At 36.0% G+C, this 12,947-nt stretch overlaps 1 protein-coding gene across 1 annotated transcript in view; it reads left to right on the forward strand.

Moving 5' to 3' along the window:
• The window catches only part of CHN2 (chimerin 2), a 167,226-nt gene that overhangs the window by 56,955 nt on the left and 97,324 nt on the right, over nt 1–12,947 (forward strand). Inside the window, exon 2 of the mRNA XM_068935251.1 lies at nt 10,690–10,728. Coding sequence (XP_068791352.1) covers nt 10,690–10,728 — 39 coding nt within the window. The remainder of the gene's footprint in view (nt 1–10,689; nt 10,729–12,947) is intronic.

Raw genomic sequence — 12,947 nt, forward strand, 5'->3', positions numbered from 1 at the left:
CGATTCTTTCTGGAGGATTGACTTGAGTGTGCTTTATTTTCCCTTCTCTGTACTCTAGAGTAACATTAATCTACCTGTGCTGGCAGTTTTGAGTCTTTGAGCATGAATAGACACGTTCTTTCTTTGTAAATTAAAAAAAAAATTGAATATGAACCATGTTTTGTTAGATGAAAACTAGTGTTTTACCAGAGGAACAAAGCTCCTGTTAATTACATTACTAGGAAACAATAGATATAAAAAGTCTTTTTTGTGTCCATAGCTATTGATTTGTCAGCAGTCTGATATCTTTGTACGTGCTCTGGGAATGCAGGCACGTGGACAAAGTGGCTTCGGGAGTTCTGCAGTGCATTCGGTCTGGCTCAATATTTAAGGCTGTGATTAGGTCACAGCTATGATTATGTCCATTTAAAGGAATTCTGACTCATTTGCTATTCAAAGAGAAGGCTATGCTAGCTCATGCAAATCGGCTGCAGATATTGGCCAACAGAAAAAGAAAACAAGAGGGGGTCTAAATTTGAGACTGTAGCATTTGGAAGAAATAAATCAAAGTAGCAGGTGTGCTTGATTATTGATACTGCATTGAATATAGGTTGATTATTACTTAACTGCTGTAAGCCTGTAGCAAACATATTTGCTAATCTTTTGATGAATATTACTTTTTTTTCCTGCACTTCTACCATGAAATGTGTTCTGTATTATTGTGCCGAAACTATAACCCTATTCCTCATTAATTGACTTTAAACAAAGTGTTTTAGTGAGATGAGTCAGAGGGTTTGTTCAAAATTGCAGCACCTGTGCATATCTTTAAAAATAAAGGGAGATTTTTTTTTTCCTTACTGTGAGCTAAACTAAGTTTATGATCAAAGATCCGATAGATGAGCTTTTAGGTACTGGCTTGACAGCCTTCTGAGTGTATCTACAAGATATGTGGCAAATAGTCTTTTAAGAAACAAATTTTCCTTGTGACCTCTACAAAGGTGGAGAACAATTCCAAAAGGGTTATCAGGAAATATTATGGTTTTGGCTGCCTTTGTGTAAACAAACAAGCAAACAAAAAACCAGCTGATCTCTGATTATACAGACAAAAAATCCATTTTTACTCTGGGAATGATTTTGTTTTCACTTCATTTGCATTTAGTTATCACTTGTAAAGAAGCTTCACGTGTTCTGAAGTACTTAAAAGCAGAATTCCTGTGTGCTGTATGCATCTTTAAAAGTTGCAAATCGGGAAATCAGAATTTTAACGAGACTGCAGTTGCGCTTTCCTTTACACATCAAGGGCGGCTAATTTCTGTCCTCCCGCTCAGTGCCGCTGGAGGCACTAGCGCATCTCAGGCTGCCAGTCTGTCCTCGGAGTGCTATTCTGGATGCGTTTTGATTTGTCGGTTACCATGTGACAGGAACATGGGATTTGCCTCAAATGACGTCCCATTAAGCCCAGCGTTTCTCTAGAGAAAATGTAGTCAAAGAGGCTATATAAAGCTGAGCTGTCACCCGTGCCCAGGCGTCAGGATATTTTGCACAGCCGTGCTGGTTAGTTTGATAAAACTTGCAGGAGATCCAAGTGTATTAAGTTTTATAGTGTTTCGTACAAGGCGTTTTGCAGCTCTGCGATACTGTAAGAACTCGCTATCAACGGTAAAAGTGCCAAGCAGTAGTAAAAAGCTCCTGGAAGAATTACAGACCTCTGCAGGGCAATTAGAGTTCCTCCCGAGTAAGAAAACAATACATAAACTAGGCTCTTCCGAGAGGAAATGGTCTATGATAGGTTGCTAACCGTTTTAAAGTAATATTAGGTATAACTGCTTTAGTACTAAGATTGCAGGGAGGAACGTATAGTTAGATAGACCTTTTTACGACATAAGAATCTTGTCAACATAAAAATATTATTATGGAACTTAAATTTAAGAAGAAGATAAACATTTTATTATTTAGATCAAAATTGTTAACTGTAGGAAAAGCAGTACTAGGGAAGCAGTTAGATGTGTGGGTAGCAATATAATAAAAAAGACTTGCGACATCTCTGTCCATTTTTACAACATGTTTGAAGAGAAGATGGGTGCCTCGGTAATAGCTGGCATTGATTAATCAAAACTATTTTTTAAAAAATAAGCTGAGGATCCAGAAGCTAAGTTTACATAAAATAATAATTCAGCTGGCTTTGAATGTAATTGACACACTTAGACAAAACTGTCCACCAAAAAAAAAGTATGCATAGAAGCAAATATTGCAGCAGATACTACAGGATCTGTAAAGGAAGCCAGAGCCCTAATTATTTGCCAGCCTTTTACTCTTCTTAAGGTCATTAAGCATGCTCTGCATGGCACAGTAGTTTTCGTCTCTAATGTCCGAGGCTCGAAACTGTGTTTAGGCTGCAGAGTTCAGCATGGTTCCTGATACGTGAGTAGCCCAGGACTGAGTACAGTGTATTTTCTGATCTTTGTGAATTACCAACTTAAATTCTTGATAGAAATTACTAGGTTGCCGTTTAATTCTAAATCTGCAGTTTTGGCCTTTAAAAATACTTATATTTATTTGTTCATAAAAATGTGAATATGAGGCTAGGTGGGAAAGCCTGAGATGATCTCTGAGAAGCTGCTGGAGAGCTTCCTTAATCAACTACAGGAATGCGACCACCTCTTATATACCTTTGAATAGTCAAAAGAAAACGTTTGTGCCATTGTTTGGAGAGATGGTAGAATGACACATGTCGAAAATAACAGAGTTACCAAAAGCAATGATTTGGATTTTGCTAAAGGTTAATACGTTTTCAGGAAATGGACTGACTCTTTTTGACAAGCCAGATAAACGGGCATCATGTCAATTTATGAGAGTGTTTCTGGAACAGGGAACGTGCTGGCACTATTTCAGCACATTCAGAAATACTTTACCATGATCACGGTGACCCTTTTAATGGCATTTTTGGGTATTTTTGCAATTAATTCAGCCTTTTCATATAGTGCATGGATTGCTCGGTAGAGTCCAGGGATCACTGGCCGGATAGTTGACTTTTTGCTGTTTTTTTAAATTGCCTTAAGTAGATGACTGAAAATAAAGTGCCACATTCTGCACAGTGATGAAATTACCTTAGTGGAGCTGTTCTCTTCTATGCCAACTGATTGTCTGGTCATGATTTTTTGCCAAGAACTAACTGGTCATTAGTTAGAAGCAAAAGTATATCTGCATAAGATATGAGTTCTGCTAATGTAATAATGTGATTTAATTTATGTCGTGCATTTATTCCTACCAATGAAATGTCAGTCTCTCAGAGCCCTAATTTTAAATTTTGCCATTTTAATTTCTTGATACCTCTGGTGTCTAGATTAAAAAATATGAAAATGTGAAAATAAATATGTTATATTTTAATTATGCTGGCTTTACTTTTAAAATAGATAATGCTAACAAGAATTGAGGCTTAATTTTTGGTGACAAGATTAAATTTAGTGGCAACCATTAACTAAAACAGATGTCTGGCAATCAAGTGTGAAGGACATATTTTGTGATTTTTTTTTTTTTCTTCCTGCATTTTCCTTCTTGTTTATTAACACAAAGCTCTAATGACTGGGATTAGGAAATCCTTAATTCCTGCTGCGTGAACAAAATATTCAAAAGCACCTAAATGACACAGAGACTCTTAAATGCCATTAGAAGTCAAATAGTTTCAAAGTGGTTCAGTATTAAAAAGGACTTATCTGCCTAAGGTTAGGTAGAGTGAATACCGCTATGCACGCTTAAACCATATACATTTCCCTGAAAATATTTAAAACATTCAGAATATTCACATCAGCTAACATTGCACCTCTGTCGGGTGCTGTGATTTGCTCTCTGGAGGAACCTGTTTAATTTTATTTCATAGGCCCTACATATTGGCCCTAAGAAAGAATAAAAGTAGTATTGTACAAATACCCTTCCCTTTTCCGTATTTCCTATGGCTATTGAGAATTGTGTTTATTCCTTCCCTCCATTTCAAAATTCTTGATAGGTAGGATTCTATCTTTCAACAGTTTTCTTTACGATTTTCTTTACAATTTTTGCAGAATAGAAAGGCAGATTTTTTAATTAAATGAAATATTGCTATGATTGGATGGTCATAACTGAACGACACTCACCAGTCGCAGAACGTGGCCCTTTAAGCTTTTGTTCTCCAAATTTAACTATGAACTCAAATAATTCAAATCTCCTTGATCTTTTGGAAAGCAATTCACCTATCAGTTCACTTATTTCAAGTAATATTTTGTCATTTCATACTTGATAACTCTCCTAATTATTAAATTTACATATTTACACAATCTTTCATCTGCACTTTAGTAAAACAGATGTATGTATTAAAATTACTCATGGAACTGTCCACCTGTATCGCAGTGAAGAGATACTGTTTTGAACTCTGAAGCCAGAGCAAGAGCGAGCGCAATTTAGAAAGATTCTGATTAGTAGAATGGATGAAAAGAGCTGAATTTACAGCAGTAGTTTCTAATAGCAAGTTTATGAGAGGCAAATGCAAAAGATACAAAATAGCTGTCATTTTATACTGTACTTATTACAGCTTACCGTTTCAGCCTAATTACTGTGCAGGATAGAGCTCCACCCCTTTTGTGAACATTTTTTGACATTTTAAATTATACATTATCACTGGGTTTTTGTTTTTTTTTTTTTTGAGAACAGCACTGTGGGAAGCACCCAAAATTTGAATTAGTATACGAATTAAAAACTATGTTGCAAATAAATGAACAATTTGATAATTTCTGTTTCTGTGCCTTATGCTGAAAGTCGAAGGGTCTCATTAAAATAGAAGTTGAAGGATGTTTCCGTATTTGAGCTATCCATGTACTGGTGAAGAGAAATTTTGGCAGTAAAGCTGGCATCTACTGGCTTCTCTATAGGCAATGTGCATTCTGAATGAAACATTAAACAGAGTTTATGACACACTGAAATATTTCAACAGCTACATCACTAATTATTAACTGTGAGGGAATTAATTTTGCTCTTCAAAGGCACACCGAGTTTTTAGGAGTCATAGTGAGGTTCTCATTTGACAGTATGATTATTTAAAACTTAAATTAAAAAGAATGTTCTTTCTCAAAGTGTACTCAGGCATGCTTGTAAGGACAGTTACTGTATATAATATAAGCAAGCAATACGCCTAAATGAATATGCCAAATGAAAAGCAAACACAGAAGAAAGCTGCCTATTTAAAGTAGTTTGCAAAATTACTGCAATGTGAGATAATTGTGTACACATATATACTAATTGGTGAGAGAGGGAGGGTAAAACAAATGAAAGTAACCATTCACCATCCACCATTCTAGCCATTAGGGGTTCAGATAAGATGAAAAAAAAAATTCAGTAATTGCTAAGTGTTAAGCACACAGTGGAAATTAAATAATGCAGTGATGATTTATGTGTTGAAAAAGAACTGGCCTTATCGAGGAAGCTCCCTTATTATTCTTTCACTTTAATCTCCATCCCCATTCTAGTCAACTCTATAATATAATTCTGATTGTTTGAAGAAAAAGAAAAGAAAAAATACATGTCTCTAAAGAATACAAATACTGTTCATATCATGGCCTTTTGATCAACTGTTATATCTTATCCTTATATATATAATTCCATATATAAAAATAAGAAAAATGTATTTAATAACATACACGCATGTTTTGAAAACAAAGTTATAAAAATGCAAGTGCTGTATATGGAAACTGCATGATCTTTTTAAGGGAAGCAAACAAAAGGTATTAAAATAATAATTTTTATTAGTCTTGGTCCTGCAAATAACAATAGAAGCTGAAAAAATCAGTAACTAGACTTGTTCATCTGGTGAATCATTAATCTGCACAGTGGCTTCCTGGTTGGTTCTTCCTCATCACTGCACATATAAGTCATGGTTTTAAAATTAGTCATTACTGGAAAGGAAGTCTAAAGTTCAAACAATGATAGCAGAAAGTCCAGGCTGAGGCAGTACTTCCAGGGTGAAGTGCGGATTGTTTTTTATAATCCGATACTGAGGCCAAAGACAAAAAAATTATTTTCCTCCTCTTTCCTAGTGACTGTGAGGAAACTAGCAGAGAGTTACGGTGACCTTTTTGTTGATCAAGCTGTCTTGCTACTGTGCAGCTTAAATATTTACTACTGCAGGAATCATTAATGCTTTTTAGAATATCTATTACTGGGCATGGCATATAGCTACAGTACTGAAGGATGTTACTTTTCCCCTTAGATTTAGAAATGTCACTTACAAATCAGAAATACTTAATGGTGTGACATAATTTCTGATCTTCCCTGTAAAAGAGAGTTTTCCTCTTTCCAGTGCATTATTAGTCTTAGTAGTCAAAAGATTCAAAGGTTTAGCCTGACAATTATCATATTAGATCTGCTTTAGCTTGCCCAGTTCCGGTGGCAGTAGTACAAAGAATCAAATGTTGACGTTAAACCATCGTCTTCCCAAAGCATGAGGAAGTGCCAAAAAGCAGTTCATCCTAAGAAAGTGTTATGTGACATTGCAACGTCTTTCACAACCACATCCAAAAAGATGGCCTTTGATATATGGTTGGTATAGAGCCAGGCAGGGTGAAAAATGAGACTTGAAGTCCATCAATAACTTTGTTTCTTGAATCATTAACATAAGGCTCCTTTTTTCAGAAATTATTTAAGCCTGACTCTAAGTATTAGCCGTTTGCAAGCATCGCTTACAGAAAGTCTTCTGTCTTCGTATTTCTTAAAAAAAAAACTTGCATAATTTTACTTTTAATCTGATTGCTTAAAGCTTTGCCAACTTTTCAATGGTCTTTTTACTGTAGTCTTTCTACTTTTATTCAGCTATTACATTGATCCATCAGCCTTATGAAAAAAATTCATTCCTAAGATGCTTTTCATCCTCTTTCTGCCCTGTGAAGAGTAAAGCAAATAAGGGAAGAACTAATCTGCTTTTCCTTATTCCCGCTTTCCGGTTCCACAGTATCACTTTTGGTTTGCCAGTTTTCTACAGTATCTTTTTCTGTCCATTATGACTATATTAGGATGCAGTGAGAAACCTTTGGGTAGCTGGAATATTGCCCAAGAGTCAGCACTCACCATTCAGTCTGTCTTTCTCCTTAATGTTTAACCGACTTCTAGTTATATACTTAGCTCTGACAAACATTCACCTTCTAAATTGTTATATTTCTAAGCTTTTGATAGATAATATTGTCTCTAATGTTCTGCATGCTAGCTTCTTATTTTTTTCCCAGTTCTGCTCTTTCCAGTTTGGGAGAGGAATGAATGCATCTTAGTTTTTCTGGTTTTGTTAATCTTTTCTGATAAAGTGCAGGTAAGACTTGAAACAACCTAACCAGGCGTGAACTTCTGGGCATTATGTAATTCTTTCACAGTGAGTCTCTAAACTCGCAGAGGTGTGTCATAGCTGGCCCTGTAACATTTTGCTGAGACCTGATACTCATTTTGTGCTCCCTGTTTCTCCTGTGGCGACTGCTTTCGATCTTATCTTTAGCTGGTTCGTTTCCTGAATTTAGACAACAAATCACTGTTGAAAGTGTGAATCCTTCAAGAAAACAGCAGCAGGAGAGATCCTGTTTTGTCACCTAAGAATATGCCAGTGAGCCTTTTTTTCCACATACTGCCTATCGCAGTTGTGATAAGTGTGATCAAAGTTCACGTTAAGAAGATAATTTAATGGGAGATCAGCATAGGGTACTTCTCACTGATGCCAAGTCTGATTTATTTATTTATTGACTGATTCATTTTTTATTAAGTACATCAGACAGGAAGTTTGTGGTCCTTGCTGAGTTCGCTACCGTGTGCAGAAGCGAAGACAGAAGTTGTGGGGGAGTTGACGTATCGTGACGTAACTGAGCTGACCACCCAAACTGCTATTGGCAAGTTCTGTGCTCCAGTGATCCTGCTGTATTAGGCTTGGTGATGGACAGTGGTGGACAGTTTTCATAGTTGACCTACTTTACAGTAAAAGAGGAATAATATAAAAAATGAAGTAGAACAGAAATCTCAAGAAAGGACGAATAGTAGTCCAATGTGCTCAGGTAGGATTTATCTCATTTGAGCTCTGACTTGTGAACAGCTGAAGTTTAGTCTAAACTAGTCATCCTGGATGGGAGTCCTACGTCCTTTTGCATACAAGGAGGAAAGTTGGTATATTTTTCTGGTTTTTCAGTCGTGGTAATTGCTGCCCTGCTACCCTGCAGCTGATTTCCAGGCTGGCAGCCACGTGGAACAGCACCGTTGTTCTTGCATGGGCCATGCCTACGAAGGAGCCTCTGCCTTCCTTCTGCAACAGGGGCGTGAGGTCCATGTCTGAATTCCGTTCAACATTTCCCTGATCCATAAGCATGACCTCTGTGTCTGGGTTGAATTTAAACCAGTTATTCTTTGTTTCCCTACAAACGTATGCCATCAGATGTCATCCACAGTAGCTTGACAATAAACAGTATTAAAAATATCGCCTATACAGTGTTTCTTCTGTGACTTTAGAACATGATATCACCTGAAAGGATCACACGGAATATTGCAGTGCCTTGTAAAAGAGAAGATGGATTCAGTGACCCTTTTTTTTCCCACTGTGTGTGCTGTCCTTAAGAATTTTTTTATCTATTGAGGAATGGTCCTGTTCGTTCTTTCCTGGGTTGACAGATTAACCATGACAAGTCTAGCATAATCATCAAGAGTTTTTGTGTTATGACTATGTCCAAGATGATTGCTCTGTACCTAGACTGCAGTGTTTCCACACCATCAGTCTATCTAAAACTAATGAAGCAGTTTATGGCCACTTACAGACCAACTTTCATTGTTCAATTTACTTTGCTCTTTCTAATTAATTTGGAAGACTATAGCAACAGGTAATAGTGGGAGAAACAATGAAAAAACGACAACTATTATTTCCTTTTCTGAAGTCACAAATACAGATAAACTGATATTTGTGTTATCTCAATGTTTATCTTACCAAAAAAATACATCTAAGTTAACAAGCAAATTCAGAAATTCTGTTGCAGTAATACTGAAGTATCAGAAAGTGGTTTAATACACAATATTACTGTGCTATGATGAACTATATGTGAAGCAACAGATGTATAGAAGAAACTGAGTAATATATTACCATTATAATGTGAGAGGAGAAAAAATTAGTTTGCTCTTGCATGAATAAATTACACTGGTCTCATGAATAGCTTCAGATAATTTAAAATAATCCTTTTGTATAATGAACTTGCAAGCTAATTACTCTTGGATTGCCAGAGTATGGTATAACTCTGTTAGTCTGAGAGCACTTTAAAATTTTGGCAAAGCTGTGAAGTGGCTTTAGTTGAAGCTGGAATTGAATGGGTTTCCCAATCAATATAGCTGCAAACTGTTGCAGAATATTATTACAGGCGATAACTGTGATAACTGCTAGGTTTTATCCTTCTTTAAAACAATATAGTTAAAAGTGGCAGATGGTAGCTAATGATTAACATTCCTAGTAAACAAACTTTTGCACAGATATACTTAAAGCGGTTATGTGTATATAAATAGAGAGGGAGCATGATCTATGCGACTGTAATTGAATTTCATTAGCATAACTTAAGTAGAAGTTTAGTAAACAACAAACACCTTAATTAACTTGCACAGTATTAGGAGGTTAATGATATACCCACTATAAATGGCTCTTCAAAGTGTTTGGCAACTAGGCAGTTTAGAGCCAAACTAATATACATGGTTCCCCGCCCTTTCCAGCCAGTGTATGGCAGCTTGTTTGGAGCTGTGTATTTAACTCTTAAAGTTCAAGCTTTAAGCTTTGCTGAGATTTTTGGACGTTGAAGCAACAACCTTCCTTACGGCTAGAAAGCTCCCTGAGGACTGGGGCTTTCAGGCTCATATACTCATTGTGGCCATCGAGTGGTGCTCACCTGCCTTCCAACCCCAGAGAGGCTTTTGTACTCTTGGGTCTTGACTTTTTTTTTTTTTTTGGCTCAGGCCATACAGATTTATACTTTTAAACACACAAACATTTAAACCCAGAAGCATGGTATAACACTTGCGCTAAGAGAATATATCAGCTCTTTTGGTGTCCCTTCAGTTGGTAAGCGCAATAGTCATCATCTGTTTCCAGTTGCAGGTTTTCCCGTCTTTCTTTTTTCTAACTTTTTAAAATTATTTTTGCTGATGCAGTTTTTGGAAAATATGCAAATTACATACTATTGTCAGCTGAAGAAGTGTAACTGCATCTTGTTGTTGGAACTATCAGATCTGGACATTAGAATCCAGTCTGAGCTGTGCATCTTTTTAGCTAAGGCATATATTATTCATTAATGCTTATTTTAAAAATGCTAATGGAGGGGTTAGAAGCCTGATTGAAAATCGGTAGTGATTTGTCTGTTTATCATGCCAAGTAAAGGAAATAAAAAATTCCCTCTGTAATTATTTTGGTTAATTATTCTAAGAATACTGGTGAGTTAAGAAACTCAAATAGGTAAGAAATTAATTCCTGTTTTATTTTATTAATTTGGAAAAAAGCACTTTGGCTCCACAAGTGGTGTAATTTATATTCTCTCCCATAGAAAAGTGTTCTGTAAATGAGCTAGCATCTCTCTGAGGAAAGAAATGTGAATTTTGCTGACAAGCTGAGGTCTCAGCAGAAAAATGCATGCTGACAGTTTGACCTGGTGGCCAATTGACTGATTTCTTTCTCCCTTTTTATTTCTATTTTAGATGCTGAAGAATACCAGCCTCCAATATGGAAATCATACTGTGAGTATACCTGAGATTTGAATAATCTTATGACCTTACCAGAGTGTCATTGTTAGGTCTTTTCCCTTTCTTTATTTTAAAAAAGACATAAATGTACTAGGTATATGTATGTAGGTATGCATGGGCCAACAGCAAAAACTGACATTTTCTGTTTCTCTGTAGAGCAAGCGCAGCAGGGCTGTCAGTGACAGATTCGCTGGGCTGCTTTTCTAGTGGGCAGATCCTGGGTTTCATGACTTCCCTGTTTTCTCTGTTGCGGCTGTCAGGAAGGATTTCAAAGGTAGAGGTTAATCCTTTGTGTGTTTACTACAGGTCAGACTTAAGCATTCTTGTCTTTTTTTATGGGTCACCACATCACTTTCAAATAATAATATTTTTGATCCTTAGCATTATAAGCTGATTTTGAAGTGGTGGTTTAGAAGTTGGAGACACCATTATCAGTTCTTTGAACATGCCTGTCTAGCCTTGGAAAAATGATTTACATAGAGCGTGGTGCAGAAATGCATATGTGATGCTCTTTTTGCTTTGCTCTAAATGTGTTTTCTAGTAAAGTAGCACTGATCTAAGACAAAACATTGGCTTTTAAAATCCTTATTAAAGATTGCCTGTACATTTTATATTTTTATACTAAACCTTTACTGAAACTTTAATGAAACTGTAGCTTTGTTTTGGATTTTTTTTTTTTTTTTTTTTTACTATTTTCAGATACAAAACTATCCTAAGCAAAAGTTATCTCTTTTATAATGGCAACTTCAAATTATGTACAGCGCCTTTACAGAAATGGAACTACAAAGGCAGGGATCACAGTAGTTACATGCATGTACAAGTATAATTTTAAAGACTTGATTAAACTTGTTGACTTCACTTATACGCACATTTAACTACCTTACTGACTTCAAAGGCGTTGTCTGTGTGCTACCTGAAAATAACAGCTGAAAACTAGTACTGCTTCAGAATGGATTGGGATTTTTTCATCCAAAATTTGAGCACACTGTTAAATTACAAAAATTGTTTCACAGAACACTGTTTTCCAGAGACTTACATTTTTCATTGCAATATTTGGTATATGTAAGAGAAACCTCCTTAAAAGTCAACACGATTATACTGATTTTAGTTGGACCATTCCAGTGTACCTTGCTGGTACAAGAAGTAGACACATGAAGTTGTTTTTTAGAAGAGAAACGTTACTCAAAATCAATGGAAAAACTCCCATTGACTCTGCTGAGACCAGAATTTCAAATGACAGATGATGCCTCTTTTTGCAGTAAGGCAGTTTTCATTAAAAAGTCAAGGAGTGAGCACATGCCTTTACTTACCTTCTCCTCGTCACCACAGCGGTGCAGCAGACAAATTAATGCATGCAGTGGAAGTTACATTTGCCTAATAGTTTACATATAGTCCAAGGAAACTTTGAAAAAAAAAGAAAGCAGCATGAACTAATAGAATATGAATATATAATTGCCTATCCTATTTGAATATGTGTAGGATGCCAGTTTTGTGGTAAAGACAAAGTCATGGCCTCAGCATCTGAACTCCATGCGTGAGTGACCTTGGAAAAAATTACACAGTTCCAAAATGCAGATAGTGGTTTAACATTACAAAGATTTACTGCTGAGACTGCTTAGCCATAGACATATGTTTTTCATTGCAATGTTAGGTGAAAACTGCTTCTTTACTCTGTTAGGAAAATCCTAATCTGGTAAATTATGGAAATTCTGTCCAGGGGTAGTATTAATCTATGATGCAAACTAATGCTATGTCGTATCAGTTTTAATTTAGCTTTTGTATTTTACTTCTAGCAGCTTGTGTTTACCTATTAAACAATTACTATTATTACATTTTAGCTAATAGGTTGTTTTTAATTTTGCTAACATACTATTAAGATACTTTGCATACAGTTTTCATTTCTTTTTTAAGTCTTGCATAAATTTATGTGCACCATGTTGTCTTTTATTGGCATAATAACCAAGGTTTCAATCCTCCTAGCTTCTTCACAGAGGCAGATTTTCCTGTTTATGCAGGCAAAGTATTCAAATAAACAGTATTCTGCATATCCATGAGCAAATGCCAAACAGAGTGGAACAGCTTTCAGAATCCAAGCCTGGCTCTTTGGCATAATTCATAAGGTTGTTTTAGCTGTACTAGGAGTCACAGTTATGCTGAACTTCTGCAGAAAAGATGGATGTTTTTAATGTGGAAGATCTTCACTTGTTTATGAA

This window comes from Struthio camelus, chromosome 2, assembly GCF_040807025.1.
Source record: "Struthio camelus isolate bStrCam1 chromosome 2, bStrCam1.hap1, whole genome shotgun sequence".
Lineage (NCBI taxonomy): Eukaryota > Metazoa > Chordata > Aves > Struthioniformes > Struthionidae > Struthio > Struthio camelus.